The sequence below is a fragment of the Leuciscus leuciscus genome (genome assembly GCF_965113295.1).
Source record: "Leuciscus leuciscus genome assembly, chromosome: 25".
Classification (NCBI taxonomy): Eukaryota; Metazoa; Chordata; class Actinopteri; order Cypriniformes; family Leuciscidae; genus Leuciscus; species Leuciscus leuciscus.
Window position 1 is genome coordinate 19,057,362 of NC_138724.1, and position 25,329 is coordinate 19,082,690.

The 25,329-nt window shown below is 38.7% G+C and overlaps 1 protein-coding gene and 1 long non-coding RNA gene across 3 annotated transcripts in view; one reads left to right on the forward strand and one right to left on the reverse strand.

The window, feature by feature from the left end:
- Positions 1-22,996, reverse strand: part of met (MET proto-oncogene, receptor tyrosine kinase) — a 44,657-nt gene extending 21,661 nt beyond the window's left edge. Inside the window, exons 1-6 of one of the 2 annotated variants that reach the window (XM_082159364.1) lie at positions 22,652-22,996; positions 19,667-20,858; positions 5,111-5,302; positions 1,474-1,608; positions 1,046-1,225; positions 88-248 (exon numbers count right to left, since the gene is read on the reverse strand). In XM_082159364.1, the coding sequence (XP_082015490.1) occupies positions 88-248; positions 1,046-1,225; positions 1,474-1,608; positions 5,111-5,302; positions 19,667-20,848 (1,850 nt within the window). In that variant the 5' untranslated portion in view covers positions 20,849-20,858; positions 22,652-22,996. The remainder of the gene's footprint in view (positions 1-87; positions 249-1,045; positions 1,226-1,473; positions 1,609-5,110; positions 5,303-19,666; positions 20,859-22,651) is intronic. The other variant, XM_082159363.1, reaches the window with a different exon arrangement.
- On the forward strand, positions 8,705-14,003 carry LOC309490283. The gene is made up of 2 exons (XR_014202659.1): positions 8,705-11,664; positions 12,229-14,003. It is a non-coding gene; the product is annotated as an uncharacterized lncRNA (long non-coding RNA).
- Positions 22,997-25,329: the final 2,333 nt, after the last annotated feature.

The window sequence follows — 25,329 nt, forward strand, 5'->3', positions numbered from 1 at the left end:
TAAGTGCAATGTTTATTCATTTACAACTAACTAGCAATGTGAACGTATTTTAAATAAGCCTCACAAATAAATGATTTATCAACTTACCGATTATTGCTACTGTCTTTCCTCTCCAATTTACACTTTGTTCCAGCAACGATCACATTGATCAGCTTGGTATCAAAGCGTTCTTTCTTATTAAAACCAAAGTTTTTGCCACAGATTGTCACGTTGGTGTGGCCTCCGAGTGGAGCAGAGGAAGGAGAAATCTAGGAAAAGAAAGAAGAAGCTGTGAGGTAAAATTGTGACAGTGTTTTTCTTTCAGTGTCTACCCTCCTGCTGTGTCTCTTTATGCCAAGCATTTTCTCTGCTCATGAGGTTGGTAACCACTGACAATAATTTGGTTCGGTTGAAAGCAGGGGGTCTTCCAGTAAATGGTGATAGAGACAAAAACTGAGAACAAAACAACCTTCCTGTCTTTGTTTGTGTCTCTTGTGTTAAAACTGCCCTTTAGGTTGAGCCACCAGCTGAGGTTAAGAACCTTAAAGGTGAAGTGTGTAAGTTTTTTCAATTTTAATTTAATTTAATTCAATTTTATTTATTTTTATTTATAATATGTATGTAAAACAGTTTTGTTTTCTATATGGTTTCTGAATGTCCTGGTTCTGTGATGTCAGTTCTTTATTGATAAGCAGATGGTGTCGCTTTGAACACATGGACGAGAAGGCCTAATTTTGGCTCAGAGTTAATAATTAAGTGTTCAGATCACCACTTATCATAAGCAAAGGCTCTTACACAAATACAAATATAGTTCATGCTGCTCTGAAGCAATGCATGGATTTAGAGGAGGCACAGAAGGGCAAACAAATTCCTTCTGATATTTAGAATCAATTTACGTCTTTAAAAGAAGACCAGAGGTCCTTGAAATCCATGCGTCAGTGCTTATCCCTGAAAATATCAATGAAGGTCAGAGTTTCATATGTTCTCTCTGTACTTAGAAAGCACTCATTCTATTAGCTGCTTTAAAACCATGGTAATGTTGTTTGTGAGAAGGCAGGGTGGTTACCGTGGTGATGAGGAGAGGGCAGGAGTCCTGGATCCAATGGGAGGGGGAGCACTGAGGAGCCCTCATGCAGCGGTCGGTGGTCTTGCACCATCCGCAGCCCATGAAGGATGGGGCCAAGAGACAAGAGCTACAAGTCCACAGTTGCTCACATCCAGGGCCTATCAGAGGAACCTTGGAGACCTGAGAGGGCGCACACAAACGATATCACACTTAAATTACATTTATTCATTTAGCAGGTGGTTTTATCCAAAGCAACGTTTTGACTACATTTTTCAGAGGAGACTTTACTTACTGTTGCAGTCATACCCTGTTTACTATATCAGTTAGTCTTAAATCACCAGTGTGTTTGCCATCTATTCACTAGTGATTTTTCTGAAAATATATGACCCATTTCCCTAACACATTTTAAGAATGGCTGTGTCGTTCACCTTGTTTCCTGTTACCAACAATAAGGAGCCGTCGTGACGCTGTGGAGACAGCAGGGCCATCTCTGAGGACACGGGGAGCGTGTCCAAGCGGAAGTCTACATGCGGCTCGGTTTTGCCAAAGCGGGAAACCACCACCTGTAGAGGATGCCAACAAAAATGCATGACCTTTTACATCAAAAGCCTAAACGGTAAGTGCAGGACCTTAATAGAGAATGTTTATGTTTACAAAAAGACCTCAACAGCATGTTTATCCTTTACTGGAATAAGTCTGCATTCCACAATGATGATTAAATGCTGCTATTGCATGATTTCAACAATGTGGTTCTGGTGAAGGTTATTTATAGTTGACACATTCGGGAACACGTCAATAGAAGGTCACATCTTGAAATCGGTCTAAAAAAATGTATTATGTTGTTGTTGTTTTTCACAAAAATAAGGCCTATTTAAGGACCATTAAGATATTTTGCAGTATGACCTTATTTTCATGACAATTAAGAATATTTTGCCCCCAAATAATTTTTTTTGTAAAAATGAAATAAAATAAAACAATAAAATAATAAATAAAATAAAATCATATTTTAATAATAAAATAAAATAAAATAAAACTATATACAAAATACAATCGTTTTATGATTTTTGACAGACAAGACATATTGTGAGATTCACCTACATAATGTTGGTACCACTTTCAAACCCTGAGATTATACAATATCTTTTTCCTGAAAAACAGAAATTCTGCGTGAGTTGGAGCTGGTCCAAAACCCTGTTATTTTTTCCTACCAGGTTATAAATCTTTAAATTACAGATCATGTCTGGAACTTTCCTTGGGAAAAAGGAAGAATCAAAGGAGGACGCAATCTAGAGGCAGTCTTTGTAAAGGAACAGCCTCTGCTTTGCTATGGATACTGTAATAACCGGTGTCTCTGCCTTTCAGGGCAAAAGATGACAGATTGAACTGCGAAGACTGTGGTTGATGGCAAGGAGTGGGAACAGACAAAAGCTTAGGCCTGTAGGCAAGTGCAGACGTAAAGACCTCTGTCTATCTGGCATGTTGGGAGGTGTCAGAACAGTGGCTCCATCCACACACCTGGACTAACATTTATCATGGTTACATTGCAATTACAGGCCTCCAAGACAGCCTACGTCTGAATAGTGCTTGTGCTCCATTAGCGATCAGTGGATCACATCATTAATAGCCCTGGGCTTCGAGCATGGGGCATCTGGTGGTGGAGAGTATGTCATTACTGTGGTTTTAGTGATTTTAGGATGGTGTGCATGACATATCTCTATCTCACTTACTATAGTGCACTAATGTGACTCCTTTTGTGGTCTGTTTAAAAAGCCTAATCTTAACATATCAGATTGGACTGTAAAAAATGAAAATGTGCAGTTGTTACCTTAAGGAGCTATTACTGCATGATCTTTCACTTAATTTAGGTGCTACCACACATGTTTGTGTTACCAGACAAAATGTTTTCACTATGTAGCTCATGCAAGCTCTACGTATTTATGTATATATATATATATATATATATATATATATATATATATATATATATATATATGTATATATATATATATATATATGTATATATATATATATATATATATATATATATATATATGTATATGTATATATATATATATATATATATATATATATATATATATATATATATAAAATACTATATTTAATATATATTAAATAAAATAAAATAAATTCAATATAAAATTGACAAATTATTAAAAATATAATATTTTATAATATAGTTAATATATATTTAATAACTTAAGTAAATTATATTTATTTTAAAATTTAAATATTTTACAATCATTCTGTTTGTTGGTGCTGTGCAAATGCAATATGCTACATTCTGGTTTTCAAAACTAGAACCCAGAGCTAAAACTTGGCGAGTTTCACATGGCCCAGAAAGTTTCCAATAGCAATAAGCCATAAAAGGATTTTGAGTCCCAGAAGCGACCAAGCTACGCCAGTCTTAATTAAGCCCGGGCATGGCAGAAAATGGCTACAAATGGACCCGTTATTGAAGGAGGAATGTTACACACTCTGGGGAAAAATACACACCACGAAGCCCTAATAACCGTGTGAATTACAGCTCATTGTGTATGTAAGGGAAGTCCTGCTCACAAACACAAGGCAAGGTGTTGAGTTTTTCTCACCGAGAGTGTGGCAGAGTGGGAGCACTTCCTCATACAGAATAAGGGCCACTGGGACTGTTTCTGCCCTGCAGCCCCCCTCTTCCCAACCTTTTAAAAAGCTTGTGGGGCTCTTGAAACTTTCATTCACACAATTACCCACTACTCACTTGCATTCCATATTTTATTTAACTTCATCAGTCTCTCACAATCTTTTTTTGCATTCTCATTGTCAAGGCCTCTTAAACACTCACCCACTCTCTTTGTCTTTGAAAAAAACTCTCTCTCTCTTTCAAATGAGACAGCTGGACCAGCACTCACCCCTTACCAGGCCTCAACATCCAGACAAAAGAGGCGAGAAAAAGTTGAGAGGAAAAATTACAAAAAAAGGAAGAGAGAGAGAGGGGACGACAGCTGCAGCCGTTCCAAGAAAATGCCATGCGAGGACGTGTCATCGAAGTCCAGTGCTTACTATTAACGTACCATTCGGTTCCTCCGCCACGCTTCCGTGCAGCTGTCACCCTTTCTCTCGCTACTCATTTCTCAAACATTTTCTTGAGGCATTTACAAAATACCAGAAGTTTCTATCTAACACTTCCGTGAGCAAATCGTCTGATTTCTGCAGCTCATGCAGGACAGATTCAATATTTGGGTCGGTGCCACTTCTGCACAATGAACATGTTGAGAAAACATTGATAGGCGAAAGTTTCACTTTGTGTGCTTTTTAGATTGGAGAGCTGGTACAGTGCTGCTCAGAGGTCAAAGGTGACTCAAAAGCAAACAGGAAAAAAAGACCATATTTCCCAACCTGCCACTGGCACCTGCATTTTCCTTCATTCAGAGCTGTTTTCACTAGTCACGTACTTACATCCTGACTATTTGCATACACAATAGTGCTGGCAACAACAGGACTTTGACAAAAAATATCCAGTTTTAAATTTAGATTCTGCAAACACTTTACCGTTTCTTTTTTCCAGAATGAGGTCAGCCAAACCTATTCCAGCACTATCACTCATAAATTCAATCTAAACGTTGACTTTCTAATCCAAACATTATGTAAAAGTTTAGCTTTAACAGTTTAAAAGGGGAATTGAGCCCTGACAAGATGGGCTTTTAATAAAACTTGGCTGTCCATGCAGTAGAAACGAAAATTGTTTTTGAAATCTTTGCTACATGACTAGAAAACACACAAAAAGGGCTGTGCCATTCCCTTTTGCCAAAAACTTCAACACCCACAATACACTTTTTCTGTTGATCCGACTGTCCGTGGGCAGGAAGGGATACAAAAATGCGAAAGTTCGATCTGCAGTTCTAACAAAAGTCCTGAGGCTGTCAAAAGTCAACCAGATGGTACAAAATGACATGTTTTGCCTCAACATGGAGAAAAGAGTACATTTACATAATCGGCAAACTACTGTACATGGAACTACATGGTTTTCAAAATACATTGTGGAAAAAAGCTAAAGCTAACATGTCTCACCTGGATGACTCGCCCCTCAGCTGTGCCTAGGCTGACCACAGTGTGGTTTTGGATGGGCACCACGGCTATGGAAGTGAGAAGACTGTTCCGGAACCGTCCATGGAAGTAGTCCCGACGTGGGTTGGTGCTTGTAACTTCCAGCCGGTAGCCTCTTTCATGTTTCCCACAGCTGAAGGAATCTCCCACAAAACTCTGGTAACAAAAAGAGAAACACATGGACAATTTAAACAAGTGGTGTTCTACCTGCCAAAAAACAGAAGCTCTCAATACCATATTGGTGGCACATAATAATGTGTGGATGAATTTTGCAGCACTGCCATTTTTGTAAAAAATTTTTACAGAGGACTGGCCTCAAGTTCACCATGCCAAAAGCAATTTGTGAGCTAGATGCTTGTAGAAAAAAGTGACTTCGGCCCCACACAGTAAAGCTCTATCTAAGCTCGGCATCTACTGTTTCATCCTGGCCAATGCAGTTGCGTGTTTTCTCCCATGGTGCTTGGATCATCCTTGCCGCATTCTGACGGCTGTGCTCACAGATGGCAGGAATTCATGGGAAACTGCGAGGAACGTTGGGCTTGCTGTTGCTCTGTTAGAGTTCTGATTGAGGCCAGCTTTGTTTGGCTGCGATCTCTACAACCTGTGGAGTTTTGGAAGTTTCAGAGAGGCTGTATGGTCCCCAAGATATTAAAGAGGCCATATTCATAACACTTCTGTAGCATTTTTCCCCCCTTGAAGTCCAACCGTTATAATAAGGTTTTGCATAACCCTCAGAATTAACAATCCATATCTGCAAACTGTACCTTTAAGACTGTTTTGTATATCATGTACTGTATTATGTTATGATTGGCATAGTTCACCGTGTCATTCATCAGGGCAGGCCAAGTTGATGAAACCAAATAGGCACAGAGGGATGAAGCTTTGTGTTGTGAATGTCCTGTGTTGTGTTGTGAATCTTGTTTTCCCTGATATGTCCCCTTTAAGAAAACGTATTTTTGTGGAAACTGTGATACATTGTTCCAAGATTCTCTGATGAATATAAAGTTCAAAAGAGCATTTACTTCAACAGAAATCTTTTGTAAATATCTTTACTGCCACTTTTGTTCAATTTAATGCATCCTTGCTGAATAAAAGTGTATTAAAAATATATCTTACGCTGACCACAAACTTTTGAACAGTAGTGTTGCAGTCCAATTTGTGAACGAATCATTCAGACTATCTTTGAAAACTGGATCAACTGATTCATTTATAAGTTAATTAATGATTCATTTATGAATTGGACTTCTCTCATGAGCTCTCATGAACGTGCCAAAAAGATCAGATTTCAGTGATTTTCAAGAATAATGACTTAATTTCAGTTTCTCTCAAAGGAGGATTTTGAATATAGTGAACAAGACCAATATGAACTACCTTTATGATTCATTTATGGTGATTTTTTCCCTCTTTTTGAGCTTATCAATCCCAATACACATTGATTTTAATAATACTATAAAGATTAACCTTTTGTGTTTGAAGAAAGCAAGTCATTCAGGTTTGGAGCACCATTTGCACGAGTAAACAGTGAATTTAAAGGGATAATTAAAGGGATAGTTCAAGCAAAAATGAACATTATGTCATTATTTACTCACCCTAATGTTGTTCCTAACCTGTATGACTTTATTTATTCTGTGAAACATAAAAGAAGATTTTCTGAGAAATGTCCACACAATGAAAGTCAACAGTCACCAAAACTGTTTGGTTACCAATATTCAAAAGCATCTTCTATGTTCTGCAGATTTGGAACGACATGAGGGTGAGAAAAATAATGAGTTTATCCAAGTTAGAGTTTACCTAGAGTAACCTGAAAAGGAACGGTGCACCTGAGGGCTACACATTGGTCAAGCTCAAAGGGTCACGGACCCTGGTATGAAAGTAAAGAAGTCATTAATAATTAATGAAACCAGACCCTGGCACTATAGGCCATGACTAAAATGCCTGTTGGAGCACAGAGAACAGGCGGTTAATGATTAACACCGTGCTCACTCAAACTCTTCTCAAGTTACACTGTATGGTGAAGGCACCCTGACAAAAACACTAAAAACACACCCATGAAAAATCAGACAGGCATAAAAAGGACACTCCATACTGTGCCAGAAAAGTTCTCACTCTTTCTCTGGCGATGTGAGTAAGACGCATGAGTCAGTGGGATACTGCGGTTGCAGCTTTATTTTGAGGGCATGTCTCAAAGGGCTGCTTTGAAGATGCAGAGAACAATACAGGTAGACAATAAATCAGGCCGAAGGAGCGCTGGGCCCTGCTCTCATTACAGGGCAGCGCGGGCTGGCTCAGAGGCACAGAATCGGTATACAGGTGTAAAAGCCAGCAAAGATGAGGGGGGATTACAGGCCAGCTTATCCCATCCCCTCAAGGCAGAGGACTTCTCTGGACCTCTATTGAGGGAGCGACAGAACAAGAGAAAGTAAGACACATGCAGCATGAAGCAACCAGGGAAATCATCAAACTGTGCACAAGATGCCTTTGATGTGCAAGTTTGCTTTGCAGGGTTATATAAGCCCACCGCGATCCATCATAACGGTCGAGCTGCCACGTATTTCAATAGGACTTGCGTAAGCATTCGTAAGTAAGCACCATGGTTTGGCATTGATTCGGGGGGCTCTATGAAGCCTGACCTATCACCAACTGAGCACACCCCTGAGAGTCAACGCTTGTTATAGAGGGAGAGAAAAAAAGAAGGTTTGTGGGGTTATTTTCATAGCAAATAAACCTCACGTTTTGCTTTGTTTTTGAAAAGGAAGACATTCCACCGCTTCACTCACGGTACTGCAAGGATCAAGGGTAGAAATTGAAAAACCTGGGCAGTGTTTTGACAAGCTTTGGTTGCTCTGATCCCGAGGCTCCTCCACCAACCGGGTGTCTTGCAGGGTTTTCGAAGATTTGCTCACATCATTTCTCACTTCACTTATTAAAGGGAATATTCGGGGTTCAATACAAGTTAAACTTAATCAACTGCATCTGTGGCATAATTCTTATAGAGTGCTGCAGGGATGGCATATTTTTGTAGTCCAACCCAAAAGATTGGTTGATTCTACTAAAAGCCAAAAGGATTTCCATTGGCTTTTGGATCACTACATAAAATAAGCTCTGTGACCAACAACAGTTTATGATTCTCACACGTTCTGTTCATCAATATATTCACATCAAGTAAAAAGCTAAAGTTACACTTCATCTGCATGACTTTAACGTCACCATCTCATTCAATCTTTACTTCGTCTTTACTACGTTTCACCACTGTAGTCCCATTTTGCAACTGCAAAAAAATTCATGACTAGGGTATAATAACTGATAACTGTTTCAGGCATTTATCCAAAAGCCCATTCAAAAACACACAATGACTTCGGGACAACGGAACATGAAGTGCAAAAATGGGTCCATTTCAGGGTTTTAGGACTCATTCCTGCAGCACTCCATAAGGATTAGAACAAAAAACTTGTAACTTGCCCATAGTTTTCTTTAAAAACTGCAAAAATAGGTGTCACGGTAAGGCACTTAATGGAGCCAATTTTTGGAGGACTTAAAAGCAATGTTGTGAAGCTCCCATTAAAACTGTTTAAATCAACATTTTAGTAATTTCAGGATTTATCACATTGCATTGCAACGAAGTTGTAAAATTGGATATTACACAGAGAAGGTTAGCAAGCGATTTTTTCACACTAAAATCATGTTACTTTGCAAATTGTTTACAATACATCATGTGGCTATTTTAATGATTACACAATTGCCCCATTAACTTCCATTGTAAGCTTTTTGCATTTTTTTTTAAAGAGGGAAAAATCAAAATAAGTTGTCAACATTATGTGCTGTAAACGGAAGTTAACTCATATTGCACCATGAATATTACTTCATATACAAGCATTTTGAGTATTATTTCAAAGAATGCCGAAAAATAAATCACACAAAAATATCCCGCGTAGCTTCTCTTTGACACATTAAGCAGCTTTCATTGTGTGCGGCACAATGCTGCGGTGATAGGGTTACCGTGCCCCACCTTTGGTGCTTTATAGCTTTGTGGCCTTTGGCGTCACCTCCAAAAAGCTTGATATGAGTGAAAGGAGATCTGTACGGCCAAATGTCACCTTCCAAAACTTTCTGTTAACCTCCGGGCCCTGGTGCAGTTGTGATCACGTACAGCGTACGTGAAGATTTCTGGAACGACATTGCTCCACACTGCCACCCTTCAGCTGCTTCTTGACGAAAATAATGTGACTTTTGACCTCACAGAATTTTCAGTAATGTTGTATATGTTTATATGCATGTGTTTATGATTGTGGTGTGCACCACCTTTGCATTTATACGGCACGTTGCAAAGCAACCCGATTCTTGTGTTTATGCGCCTTTCTTGGATTACTAGGTCGTGAAGGTCAGTAGTCTGGGGAGAATTAGAGAAGCTGACAATAATGTGGGATTAGAGGCTGGCAGTCACCAAACAGTCCTGGTGCCTGGCTGCTGGTGTGTAAATACCTGTGGATGTCTCGAAGAACACTTGAAGAGCCTATTGTAGAGCTCCAAAATATATAGAAATAAAGCTGATATCGCGATCATCGTGTTGATCGTGATGATCAAATCGTGAAGGCTGCGATTTCATTAAATAAATATATGCGCTGTCAGTTTCAGATTGAAGATTGATCATTTACATGCAAGCTCATGATATATTGTTATCTCAGAGCAGCTTAGTTAATTTATTTGTCGTGAGCTGCAGGCGTGTATACGCACCGACATTTCTGCATATATTGAATTTAATTGCAGCCTTCGTGATTTGATCATCTCATTAAGCAATATTACGATAAAAAAGCTTGATGGTTTAATGGTTGAAAATGAAGAAATTAAGATGTAAATTTTAGTATTGTAATTTTAAAGTTGTACTATGAAATATTTTTTTATTAAATAGGCCTCCTTAATGTTTTATTGTACAGTACATTATTATTGTAATTTTGTTAAAAAACTTTTTATTTGATAAATCACAATTAGAATCATAAACAAATTCACCCCAATCATTCTAGAATGATTAATTATTTCCAAATATAGCTCATTTTTTTTCCATATCACAATATATTTCACAGAAAAATAATATCTCAAATGTCTTTTATTTCAGCCCTAGTCTATAGGAGACTAACAAAGTCACACCTTGCTTTTTAACAGCTGCTGTCTGGGAAAGATGCTGTTGACTCCTAATCATTCTTTCTTGTTTTCAGTTTTCTTCTCATGTTTCTTTGCCTCACGTTCTTCTTTTTGACCTTATCTTGTCTTGTTACTCAATTTTCACTTCTCTCACTCTTTACCTCTCGACTTGCTCTCCCAATCCAGCAGTCAAGTGATCTGTCAGCAGGGGACTTTGTTCCTCACTCAGGTTTCCAACTGGGAAACAAAACACGGCCCGGTACAACCGCTCGTATGTTTGCTAAAAAATGAATCCGTTTATTCAACTGCTCATGGTTAAATCCCTGCTCATGTAGAGATTTTGAACTTGTTGCTGCATGCTACAAAAAGATTCACTCAAAGAGCACCATGGTTAATACGCCTGGACCAAACTAGTGAGACAAAATATTTAATCATTAATCAAACTGAAATCGAGATTAACAAAAGAGATTTGTTAAAACAACAGGATGAAATACTTGATTATTTTTCATCATTCCTTTGCAGTTAATGAGCCATAAAACACATATTGGGCCAACGCTACACATTTTACACTAGCAAAAATAGCGACAAGCTAAACATAAGCGAGAGAAAGCCATCATTCTATTGACATACAGTGAAACATATTATGGACGTGCTTATGAACCATGCTCATCCATTCAATTAGATAAACAGACATAAGCAAAGGGGGGATAATTTAGTGCGGAGTCCACTCCAGAGGCCGGGAGGTCTGTCATTATTTACTCGTCCAGCATGGATCTATTCAAAGCATTAGCGGAAACGCCCATTCATTAAAGCAGACAAGATGAGCACGCTCAAAGCATTGCTCTCTGCCACAGTCCACAAGCATGCTGGAGTAAAAACCCCCACCCTTATGCAAGGAGCATGGATCTGATAAAAGGGTAAAAAGCACTGCTTTAAAACCATAAAGCGTTGAGACCCTTTAAAAGATCAAATCCAGTCCTTTATGGAAGAGGCAGAGCATTCAAATGCCTGGTTTGCAGTTGGCCAGAATAATCAATTCCAATCTTGACTGTAAAGACTTGGCAGGGCTGCTTTTCTGTGATGATCTTACCCTTTTTTCACATGTCAGAGGGAGCAAAACATGCCTCTGACAGGACAGATCAGACACAAGAGTTTTATTTTGGGAGCTGTTTAAAGAGTTTCGCAGATTCTCTGTTCCTAATTTCAGCTCATTTATTTCCGTGCATGACATTCTGCCGAGAACTTTGCTCAGAAGAAATTCCCTTAAACTCATAAAAAGCTGAGAATGAACATGTGTTAAGTCCATACTTCTTGACACGTTTAGTATGCTGTAAAAAGAGGCTGTATGATGATAATCTATTGTTTCAAATGGCATAGGCCCTGTTTACAACTGGTATTAAGTAGGGGTGGAACGGTACATGTATTCGTATTGAACAGAAACGGTACGGGCGTCACGGTTCGGTTCATACATTTACAAGGAGAATACACGGTATAAAAATAAATAAAACTCGCATGCAAATTAATTAATGTAATGCACCGTCATTTTGTTTATACAGGACATCATTCAAACTGCAAAGTGTTTAAGTTCCTGTTAATTAAAATTTTAAGGAAAACAAATATATTAATCTGAAATGTAGCAAATTAATTTTCAGTTCATTCAGGTACAATTACCAAACATATCTTTTTATTAATTTAATTAATAAACTAATTATATAAAACTATTATCAGTGCACTACAAATAAACTGGTTCTATGCCTTTACTTTATTAATAAAACTTATTTAAAAAATACAAGGCTTAAGTAATTTATTTTCCTTTGGTGGTCCAGCCTGAGACATGCACAAGCCTTCTGCATTTTTGTTTTGCTTTTCCCTCCATTGTACCGAACTCGTACCGAACCGTGATGTCTGAACCGAGGTATGAACCGAACCGTGACTTCTGTGTACAGTTCCACCCCTAGTATTAAGAAGCGTTTTTGTCAATCTGATCACAAGTGGATGATGCAAAACACAGGTGTAAATGGGTTCTAAATTGTTTTGAGCTTGTCCACTTTCGACCGCTTCCAGAGGTAGTCGAAACCGCATTTGACCGGATTGCTTTCGTAGTGTAGAATCTCATGTGGTCAAATGCGTTCGACCAACCTAAAAATACAACCTACTCTCCGCCTTCTGACCTAACGTGTAAACATTATGGGAAGTGCGCTTGCCAGGCGGGATTTAAACTGTAGAATGAAGACGGAAAATATACCAAGCACAATGTTCTCTCGCCATTCCTGATTTCTAATACATACTCTCCGCGATTGGCATGGTCTTGTGGCTATCAGAGCAGAAACGAAAGCTGCTGCTCTCCGTATGTTTTTCTGTCATCTCCGGTCGTGATCATACAGTATGTAAATTGCGTGAGCTTATTTCATCCATCAGTTCGAAAGATCTGAAAAAGCCCATACATTTACCCACCTATAGGCCACTTCCCTTGAAGAAATCAGGACAGAAGTGGTCGAAAGTGGACAAAAGAGATGAATTAAAACACCAGGTGAAAACGGGAATGTGTCTCCCTCGTCTACTTATGATCCGACTGACCAAAAGGCATCTTAATACCAGTTGTAAACAGAGCCATATTGTCTAGGAAGACATTAACACAGTTCAAATGGCTTATTATCAGTAGTTGGCATGAGCTGTCCTTCAGTTGACATTAAAAGGCAGATATGATGAAATCCTTATGTCAATTTTGGCCTTTGCAAAAACACACTACACGTTCTAAGCAAAGATCAAGGTCTTTACTCTCAAAATTTTCTGCCAGAAAAACACAACTGACATGTGATAAAGAGTATGAGCATGCAGCAAATTCTGTCGTTTGTAGTCATATTTCACAGCACTATGATTCAAATCGAGCAGGTGGCATCCTTTTTATGACACATGATTTCAGTGCCAGTCAGCTATTATACTAAATGTGTAAAACTATGCAACAAATGGAAAACAAACAAATGAATATGGCGGTAATATGTAAAGCATGACCACATTGTAGAACAATGCATCACTGTGCTATCTTTTGGTAAACCACTGGAAGTTGCATGTCTTTTTATTGCCTTTTTTGTCCAGATACTGTACAAATCCCCTGATAAATCCCCTACAGGGATTATGGTCAGACTAACACGTTAATAAAACACATCTGTTTGAGGTAGAGGGGGGAACTGATCTATCTCTGGCCACAGGCAGGGGAGATTGATTTGTTGAATACAATAATCAAAGGTGATAACTCTTTGTCCTCTTGTTTAGCTATGCAGTCTTTGAATATTACATAGTTTCCTCAAGTCTCTCTTATGACATTTTCACCACAACAAATTTAAACCTAGACTAGGAGAACGAATGATTTTCATGAAATTTGGTTCCATTAACGGATCTCAAATGGTTCTTTTTAGTGACTCAAAACTGTAGCCTGATTCCTGAATATATGACTCTTATAAGCCAGTTCTTTTTAGTTAATCAGAAAATACAGCACAGCCACTTTAGTCCAATTCTCAAATATTTAATTATAATAAGTCGTTATTTTTATAATTTCTTGTATGAATCAAAAACATACAGAAAGGTTCATATAGCCAGAATCCTGAATGATTCTCTAAAAACAATTGGCTCATAAGAATCAAGAACACACAAGATGACCTGAATGAATGACTCCTATGTGGGGTTATTTTTAGTGAATCAGTTTTTTTTTTTTTTTTTTTTTGTGATTCAAAAACACACAGAAAGATTCAGTCCAGTTCCTGAATCTAAAAAGAAATAGCTCATAAGAATCAAAAACATACAATGGGACCAGTGTAGTCTGATTCTCGAATGAATGAGTCTTATGAGCCAGATCTTTCAGTGAATCAAAATACTTTCAGTATGAATCAGTCAGAGCAGTTACATACTTAATTTGAATCACTACTGAATTATTGTTCATATCACAATGTGCAGTAAAAGCACTTGTTGCAATCATTGGTATTTTATGATTTTATTTATTGAATTAAAAGATTTACTAACTTTTTGCTTTTTTAGCTAATAGGTAGTTAGTCAAAGCACTGATTTTACAGTATGCTGCACCTGAAACACATGAGAAGCCAATAAAAACGGTTATATTTATGATCTGCTGAAATCTGAAATGATCTGTTGATGACAGACTGCTGAAATAAGCATTGCATTTCTTTTTTTTTCTTCAAAAAATGTTAATGAACCCATTAAGGAACAGAAATCATTAAGAAGAATCTGAGTCAGAACCAGAATCATGAAATTCCTTTGGATTCCCATAAATACTCACACTGCTTGAACCCTGCATGACTGACACCTGAAGTCCACTCCATTAGCTGACCAAACACTGGGTGTCATGCCCCACAAAACTCACAAGTCAGGTATCAGGTAAAAGCTTGCTCTCTTTTCACACGATCACACAGGCCGTGTCTTCTGAGGGATAAGCTTGGGAGTATCTGACTGACGTGCTGAATGAGGTGAAGGGACAGCCGCAGATAAGCTCTTATTTGTGGTGCATTGTTAAGTTCTCACCAGGTGATAAAGTAGAATAGTTCCTGGCCAATTCAATCCGTTCCATTACTTAAGCACACATTCATTCAAGCCAGCATCCTATGGAACCATTGTGCCGGCATTAGCACAAGGGCAGCTCAGCGTAATGGCTCTTTTGACCTAGTGGGGGAGGTTGAGTCCTAGCATACCCCGAAAAGTTTATTTGTGGTCCCTGCTGTGTAAGCCAAAACAATTAGTAGAGGTCTTTGAACTGCACCAAACAATTAGTCTGGATCGGTCAACTCCAGTCGTTTAGTGGTGAGGGCTGATTGAATATCCAACCTGACCGGACTCATTAAATGCTTCAGCGAGTATTTGATTTACACCTGGTCAGGATGTCTTTAACCTTACATGGAGGTTTCAAAATTGAGCTCTTTGATGAAGCCTTGTGCTCACAGACCCGGAGAGCAGGAAATTACTGGAGGGAGTAAAAAAATGAGGAAGAGAAGGTATGGTGGATGTCAGAGATGGATCAACATGCCTCTGGGCCACTGACTCACCAAAGCAGTCTTTCCCTTCACCTGACACTTACACATGTTTCTGAATTATGCCCAGAAGAGCACCAACAAGTATTTCAAGCCTGAAGGCGGCGTTAAATACATGGGCCAGTCATCACAACATCGAAGGAGGAAACTGTGGTGCAGTAAACCTGGCGTAAACAGTGGAGTACCAGCCAATCGTGTGTTTGTTTTTATGTGAAATTCCTCCTAAAGGACAGATTGTGAGCGCAAGCGTTTATCAGTTGTATGCTTAACTGCTTTATGGGAGTATTTAAGACACACATATGCGGCAAGAGCGGGAAAACAGTCCAAGGACAGGAAGAAAAAAACAACAACACACACACACATATTATTTTGCACATACATCGAACATACACACACACACACACACACACACATATATTCGTACGTAACAGCAATGATCGATCATGAAAACGATGATTGGTTATTGCAGCATTTTGGGGAGGTACCTGAGGTCTGATTTGTAAGTGCTAGGACAGCATGCAGTCCCAGACGGAATGTATTTGAAAGTGCGCAGTGATGCCTGGAATCACTTTGATCATGAAAATACAGTTAAGTGCAAGATGTGCAGAGCCATTCTGCCATATACATAACACTATAATGAGAACACTATTGTGATAGAATGTTGTAAATTCTTTGTGCTTTAGTTGCCTGTGTTTTAGAGTTGTCGTCACGGGAAGAACGGGAGTTACACATTCAGACAAGCACGGTCAAGTTCACATAAAGGCTTATTAAGGGAAGTTTTTGTCGAACAAATTAATTGTATTAAAAGGATAGCTATAAAAACAAAAGCCACTGTTGAGCAGCAAACAGGTATATGAAGCTGCTGGGGAATTCTCAATCCCTATACATTGTACAATATAATACTTTTTTTTTTTAAATATGCAATAAAAAAAAAAAAGTAACTATTTTCTATTTTAATTTTAAAATAAATTTTTCTTTTTTTTTCTATTGTCAGCAGCCATTACTCCAGTTTTCAGTGCTACTTCAAAAATCATTCTAATATGCTGATTTGCTGCTCAAGAAACATTTCTTATTATCAATGTTGAAAACAGTTGTGCTGCTTAATATTTTTTGTGGAAACTGATACATTTTTCAAGGATTCTTTGATGAATAGAAAGTTCAATATAGAATAACATTTATTTAAAATAGAAATTGTTTCATTTTAAATGTCTTTACTGCCATATTTTATTTTCTCAATTTAATGCATCCTTGCTGAATAAAGTAGTATACATTTCTTTCAATATACAAATCTTACCAACCCCAAACCTTTGAATGGTAGTGTATATAAATTTAAAGAAGACTTTTAGGACACTGAAAACTTAACACAGCAAAAATAAGGACATGAAAGTCAGGATACATCCCCACAGGTGCTCTCATCACCAGATGTAGATGAGATGAGCAGTTCGCACCTGGATGCCAGCTGTCCGGTCTCCTCTAGCTAACATTATAGTCTAAAGTCACGCAGGTTTCCCGCCAGGGCAAGGCTGCCAACATGAGCTCACTGCAGGGGCTTGACATTTTGAGAAAACACACAGCTGCACACTTCCACCTGCCTCTTGGTCAGAGCTGTTGGTCTGTGACGTGTACGTGCCTGCGTTTATGTGCTTTTGCCAGAAATGATTCAGGGTGACTTAATTCCCCAGTACAAACCTCAACTCACCCACATAGAATACATTTCTTACACATGTATGCATACTCACAGAAACGCAACCATGCAGGAAGCTTATCGCAGCTTCTCCAAGCAGAGACAGGATACAACAAGTACCGCGTCTTTCAGCATGATTTTGCACCTCCCAGAGCTGAAGCCGTGGCCTATAAATTCTCCAGGTTTTGCCGCTTTTGCGCAAACACATCTGGGAATAAGCAGGCAGCAGCACGTATGCTTTTATAAGTGCTAAGTACAGTGCATTAGCGTGTCACCCTGTCCTTACATGACCAAAACACACTATATTGCAAAAGATTGAGCGAGGTACAAAGAGCTAAAAGTATCTGATTTACATTGATATGGGCTTATTCACAGTCAAAAAGATGTGGGAAAATGTGTACAAAGTAAGTTAAAAATCAATGCACTGCCTTTTCGCTTTTCTTTACACTTTTAGACTTGCCATCTCAAAGCATGTTCATTTAGCCACAATGGCCGTAATAATTAAAATGGCTGTCGATCAAAACTCCCTCTTTAGGAATTATATTACAGGCGGCAATCAATCAAGCTTCAGATTCAATTTTAAAGTAATCAGCATTTGCCAGTTGTTCCCCTGATCAATTGTAATCTAATGATAATTTTGACCTTAAATGTGGCTGTTTGTTATTGCCGGTCTCAAGTGTCCCCCTCCCCTCTGCTCTTTCAAGACGGGGGTTTGTTGGGGTGGTTCCAACTCGGATACATCCATTATTCCAAACAATAAGGACTATATTTCTGTCTTTTTTATTAACGAATATTGCTGAGCTAGAGCAGACTGGCCGATCGATAATTTTAAGAGCTTGGGTGAAGTCAGAAAGCTGTGGTGTCTTTCTCTCGAAGGGAAAGAGTCTATTACGGACTTTGGTGATTTATCTGATATGATATTCATATAACTTTGGCTCCACATTAACAAATAAAACAGGAAAGCAAGGCTAAATTCAATAAAAACTGAAGCACAGTGTCAGATGCCCGCACTGTTTCCAAATAAAGGCAGGAGATGTTGGAGCCCAGTTTGTGGAGTCGGTTGTCTAAGAGCAAAAACAAGATATTGGGATCAATTTATCATGCCTATTTACAATGTAATGGTTTTATGACACCGCGTCAATTGCCCCTTTATGGGATGATAAGACAGACTCTGCATAACATATGCTACCAGTATCATAATTCTCAACGATGGCACTATGATTTGCCATCGGCCTTAACACACTCAGACACACACACCCAAAACAAACAAACGCACATGCACACATTCACACACTTATGGACAAAAACTGTATTGGAAACAGACGCACATCCCTTTCAAACTGTAAGTAAACACTTCTAAGACGCCTAGGGAAATGTCTTCCAACTGCTATTGCCATTTAAGCTATCGTACATCCGCATAATGAAAACTGATAGAACCGCAGCTGACTTTGAGCAGATGCTTGGATCAAGGATCCAAAAAAGGAAAATATTTAAAAATGTCTTAAGTGCTTCAGTCTGCAAATCTTCTGCTGTAATAAATGACTGAGTGCACTTTGTGAGCTTGGCCAGATAAAGTTCAGGGCACTGACTGAAGCAACTACACCAGACTTGAGATCTGTGTGACTTTGGGACGGGGCCAGCCACTCCGGTCTGGTCCATATGAACTGCTAAAGCGACCAGTGCAAATACTGTTAGAGACGGTTGAAGAACACCTGCTGGGTAGTGATCTGGACTTCCCCGCTGTATGGACTCTGATAAGACAGCACACAAGCAAATAGAAAAGTGCAGAGAACGGACAGCATGAGTAATGGTTGTTATTGTTAAACAAGCCTGATTCACATGGACCTCAAACAAACCTAGTTTTCAGATTATTCGCAATCTTCATTTGAATCTACACCACCGAGTTTATAACTGAAGTGCTCAGACATTGTCATTTTAAGAGATTTACACAATAAATATTTAAAATTCACCTTAGTCCACAGTGAACTTGTTGATTGTTATATGTTAAATAAGTAGCATAGTTGAACTGCACATGCCCTGTTGTTCATTGGTACTAAATAAATGTTTTTCATAATGCACCATTTAAAAGGGCTCTGTAAGTTACATTAGTTTACATTTATTTGCTTTAGGTTACAGAGAATTCAATTCATATGGAGAAAACATGACCGTGAATAAGAATCAAATCTGAATCAGGAGCTTGCAAATCAGAATCAAATCTGTAAATCTGTACTGATGCCCAGCCTTTTTCCATTCACCTTCTGTGCCATGCTGTCCACTGTCCAGCTTTAGTAGCATCTAGATATGTTCATAGGCTTTATCTTTACATATTCTAAACATTAACCGCTGTGTATTACAATGCAGATCAGAGCGATGTATGACTATGTTTTGTAATGAACTCTGGGAAGTAATAGCCCAGCATTATCGACAGGCCCTCAGGGAGTCGTCAGCAGTTAAATTTGTGTCATTTATTGATCTGCATGATTTACTGATTGATCCAACAAATGGTGATGGATAAGTAAAAAAGACGAGGAGGGCCAGTGATTTATGATCGCCAGAGGATAAAGACAAGCAATTGGGCTGACAAGAAGTCAGATTTGCTCTCGGCTGTGCAACGTTAGCTAAAATTGACTGGAGAAAATGCATGATTTGGTTGAAACCTCTTACCTGGTTGAAGGATTTCTCCTCTGACCCTGGGAAGTGATGGAGCTTCCTAGTGTGTCCCTTCTGAATGAAATCCCTGAAGAAGTTATTAATGTCCGAAATGGAGATAAGGCAAACGGCAGAGCTGGCGGTGGGCTCCGGTGAGTCAGGTTTGCTGCGGGCAAAGGCAGCAAACAGCACGTCCTCTCCTTCTTTCAGGCCCATCTCCTGTTGAAAGTCATAGCCGACTTTGGCCACATGCGCAGCCTGGAGAACATTGAAAACCACCTGGGCCGAGCGCTTCTTTCTCCTTCGCTCAGAGTAAATGCACTCAAAGGGCATTTCTACATAGCGCAAGATCTCAGGATCCGAAGAGCACATGCGTACGATCCTCGTGTGGAAGGCATTCGAGCTGCCACCTTCTCGTTGGACGGTGAGAAAATAAGCATATGGACCACTCTGGAAGGAGTAGACGTAGCGTAGTGGGTAGTTTCCACGCAGACCTGGGGCCAAGTCCATGTAGGATTGCTCGGAAAAGAACTCAAAGCCATCTTGAGTCTCTCGCATCTTCCTAACGGAGATGGTGTGGTGGAGACGAGGGTTGGTAATATCAAGAGGCTCAGAGTTGGCGACGAAGAACCTCACGACACCGCTGGTCATGACGTTGAGGATCTGCGTACCAGAGGGTCCTGCTAGGCAGTCTGGACAACCGTGGCTGCTACCTTTGTTTTTCTCCGAATACATGCAATTTACTTCCGTATCCAGGGGTCCATCCTCTAACACGTGACGGGTGCAGACGCCGTTCCCCACCGAACCACAGCTGAAGAGCTCAAGGTCGTAGAACGTTTCAATCACCAGGGCCATATTGGTGTTGTTCGTGTTGGGGGACTTGTCTCCACAAACAAAGCATGGTTTTGGCGCCGAGCAGTCCGGACCCTCGTAGACCGGTCCGGTATTATACTCATGTCTCTTCTTGAGGTCTTTTGACAGAGCGTAAAGCTTGTTGATGGCACCTACGTACACAGTTTCATTGAATTCCAACAGCTTCTGGATGGGAGTGTCAGACACAAAGTGAGGAAGGTCGTAGGTCACAGAGAGATCGAGTTTGGAGCTTTCTATTGGTTCCTCACATTGACTATTCAAGCCCCACCACAGCGTTTGAAGGATGATGAGGATGCAAGTGGTTTCAGAATAGTGAATTCTCATCTTTGTTCTTCTGCAGAGAAAAAAAGTCAACATTTATTTAGTATATTAAACATGTAAAGCCTGACATATGAAATAACAGTCATAAAAATCTAAGAATTTAGAAATTCTAAGAATTTTTGTTGTTGTTTCATATTTAATACATCAGGCCTATATAGTGAGAATAATTATGGAGCTTCTGATATCTTGTTCTGATATCTTGTCATGTAAATCAACAAGATCTTTACTACTTACATAAGATGCATTTACAAAATCTGCTGTCACTCTATATCTCCCAATAATATGACTAATTAAGTTGGGGGTTGTGCTTAGTTTTATGACCAAAAATCAGAGGGCAGAAGGCATTTTTAATCAAGTTTTGATTATGTTGATCATTTTGATCATTTTAGAGGCCGTATATCAAAATAAGATACTGTAGGATTTATAGGGTTAAAACAAATAGCATTTTTGTTTGAATTCTGACATAGCCCATTAGTGCACAAAACACAAGGACACAAAAGCTTTATGAACGAAGCTACTCCGAACAAATGACACTTGTAAATCACAGCCACACGGACTGCAACAACAATGATATCACTAGTTTCCATGCATTGTAGAAGCCTCAATAATTCACCACTCACTGTGTATGACAAATCCATGGATAAAAGAAAGAGGGCAACTCTAAACGATCCCTGTGCCTCTGACTTGGACAGCACTTTTGTGGCTGTGTACCAGAAGAGGCGAATCATCAAAGAGTCAGCCTACACTGAGTGCACTGCGGTGACAAGTCTAACTTTAGACAGCGTTCTCAAGGGAGTGGTTGATAAACTCAATTAAGCCTGGTAGGCTGCGGACGCCGGAGAAGTGATTTATTGTTGGTGTACTTAAACGTTATTCCTCCAAGAGGTCGCTTTTAAGGTTGAGATGGAAAGAGCGGCAGAGATAGAGAATATGGGATTTACCCTTACTGTTATCTAAGATACTGAAGTGTGCTGAGGAGCACTATAGGTCTCCGCAAGCTCCAAGTATAACAGTGTGAGAGACTGAAGAACTGTTGCACTTTCTGTCCTTTTAGAAATTTCAGGCAGTTCCTTATTGTTTACCTATACAGCACCTCCTCTTTAAAAAAAAAAAAAAAAACCTGATAAAAAAGATTTTATATTGTCTTTTCATCTTCCTTAAACACATATCTAAACATAACCACTTCAAGGGCAGTAACAAAAATGCTTGGCTCAGATCATTATTTAATAATTTTTTTATTTTGTATTATTTACAACACTTACATAATGCAATTCCATGTTGTTTTTAAAAATAAACTGATTTGACTTTAAACTTTACTGTTTACATTAATATTTACCTAAAGATCAGCATAGTGAGTTGTAAGATATTAAAGCCAATTCTTAAGTATCTGCAGACCAATATTTTTTCTCAGAAATTTAGCCCACCCACTTACTGTCCCACTCAAATGACTCTCAAATGTCTGTAACCCCAGAATAGAAAAGATAAACGTGTTTAGAGATAAACAAGTCTAGATTTTCAATAATAACGTTACTAAACTGAACAAAAAAATAAACAAAAGCTTTAGTTTTCTTAACTGAGTTTCAAGGAAACGTACAGATTTATAATGACTCACACTGTCAACAACTAAATGCACAACTCCCAGACAATTCCATGAAAACCCTTCAACTCATTTTTTAAGCAAACTAAAAACAAGAGAAGTATTTTAGTAGCAGCTACACTTTAATCACATAACTTCCAAATGAATAACCTTCCGTAACTTGTTATTATACTCTAAACGTTCAGAAATAAGTTAAAACGCTCACTCACCTGTAAAATAAAAGACACCTGTCTGAGACAGAAAGGGAAAATAATCACATCTTTTAACGGTCCGGTTTGCTCTAGACGCGCGCGCGCGCGCTGTTTGTGGCGGATGCCAGCAGTCTCGAGATGGGATGCAGCGGTGAGTTTCTGCGCGCTTTCAGCTAAAGAGTTGCCTGCTCTTTCTCCTCCTTTCCGTAACACCGTAATCACTGACTCGGAGAATGTGTACTCGGGTGACTCACGCTCAGAATGGGTCAAATCAGTTTAAAGGTTTGTTGTTGTACTCTGCTCAAACGCTGCGGGTCGTTACTCCAGGGTGCGCGTGCCATTGGATGGAATGGGTCTCTCAGGTGAGCGCATTCAGATCACTGACAGTTACGTCACTGGCGGTGGAGTAACGGAGTCCGATGATTGGCTGCTCATATTTTACAATTAATAATAGTATTGGGTAAATTCCATAAACATCAAGTAAAGTGTTAATATTTGTAAGCATTTTAATGTTTTTAAGTTTTAGATTTTATTTTTTATTTTTTTCCCTTTTTATTCTAATGTAGATAGGTTGTAGGATAGGCCTATTTGTAAATCTTTAAAACCAATAAAAACCAATAAATAAATAATTAAACATCAAATAAAAATGTATTAGTGAAAACTATTTTTATTATTTAGGCTATAGTTATTATTATTATTAAATATAATTTCCTGTTTTATTTTGTTTCCGTTTTCCTTTTAATGTTTCTTTTTATTTTAACCATAGTTTAATCAGTTATACTTTTTAAATATTGTTCATTATATATTGTGAGTGAACATTTCTCTTGCTGTTATTTATGGTAGAATGCAGTATGCATATTCATAATAAAAAAGATTTGATGAAATTTACTGAAATTAATGATGACGACAATAATGAGAAGAAGAGTACAAAGAAAAATAACAAAAATAGGAAGCTAATAATTTCACTTCCGTTCCTCAATTTATTTATCAAACACTGCATTTGAAGCAAGGATAAAACACAATATTGTTGGTTTAAAGGTACAATATGTAAGAATTTTGCATTAAAATATCCCAAAATCTCAAGGCCAGTGTTATATATTTTAAGTTGATTACTTACAATATCCCAAATGTTTCCAACTATTTTTAAATCGTGAGAAAATTGCGATTTTAACCAAGGAAACGGGGCGTTAGAGCAGGGGGGAGCTGGGAGTCGCCAGTCAATTGCGTCATATCCGCGTCACCCTCGGTTTCCGCTCGTACTGCGTGGAGTCCTGGACAAATGCGGAAGTTGTAGGCCTAGTTGTAGCGTCTATCAAGCTACAAACTTTAGCTTGTTTCTTGCAGTCGTTATGGTACACAATTATTCTTTACCGATTGCTGCTGGTTCTGTCGACAAAGCATGCTTAATTTTATATTTTCCAAATGTAGCATTCGGTAATAGTTATGTTTATGTAAGGAAAGTATTATTGCTTTAGATTTGTGTTTAGTTTATTGACATTGTTTATCACGTCTGGTGTTTATGGCCATGTAAATAAACATAGCATGTGTTATACATAAAGATTAATCAGTATTTTGGCAAATGATGTGGGCATGTTCGAATGTACTTTTACAACAATTGTTTAGAACATGTAAAACTGCGCAGCGTTATCACAACAATGAATTCAACAAATACAGTAACATCTATGAAGTATTAAACCTTACTTTTCTTGCGGTTAATTCATTTTAATGAAATAAAAGTGTGATGAGGTTTAAGAGTCAGGAAGGAAGAAGACGCGTCGGCGTGACTGGGACTCGTACTTTATTAAAATAAAGCAAAACAAACAAAAGCCGCGCACAACGCGCATTCACTGTGGCGACGGCACAAAACAGTTCAAAAATGAGAGCTCGGATCCACCGGTTTTCTTCCTCTGCGTCCAATTTTCTCCCCAGTCTCTCTCTCGTTCCAGCGCGGCTTATAAGCGGTCTCTCCACGCCGATCACTGCAATAAGACACAGGTGCATTTGCACTTGACCTACTTGCTCGTCTCTTTTCTCTCCCATCACAGACCGCGCTGAACCACGCCCCCCTCGCCACAAAAAGCATGTCATTAAACGCAACATTTATAAAAATAGAACTTAGCCTCATCCATGAACATGATTTTTCGATTCCCGTATGACTGATTTACATCCACGGTGGAGTTTAAAACGACAGTTCCCATCATTCCACGCTCCTTCACATCGTCATCAAGCTACGCCGTTGTTGTTGTTTGGAATGTAGCGCCCTCTAGCGGCAAAAATTCTTGCATATTGTACCTTTAACTTAAAAAAGTTGGTTTGAACCTGTTTGCCTGGTACCTGGTATATTGAAATTAAAAAGTTGAGTTAGTTCAATTAAGGAGATTGGTTTAATCATCAGAAATTCAAAATATTATGTTATCTGAACCACATTCATTATCTAAGTTGATTGGACAAAAGAAAAAAGCTGTGATAAATCATGATATATATTTTGTTTTACAGTGTTGTGGTAATTTGGAGTTTGTATCTCATGAATTACTCTAATGACCAAACTGGTTAATTGCTAGTACATTATTACATTGTGTTACATTAAATTAATATGCATCGACCTTCTATCAGTGACTAAGTGAGCAAAGGCTCAATAGCATTCAGAGGCTTTATGAAGTCTGTCTGGAGGGAAGTTTATTACAGTGGTCAATTTT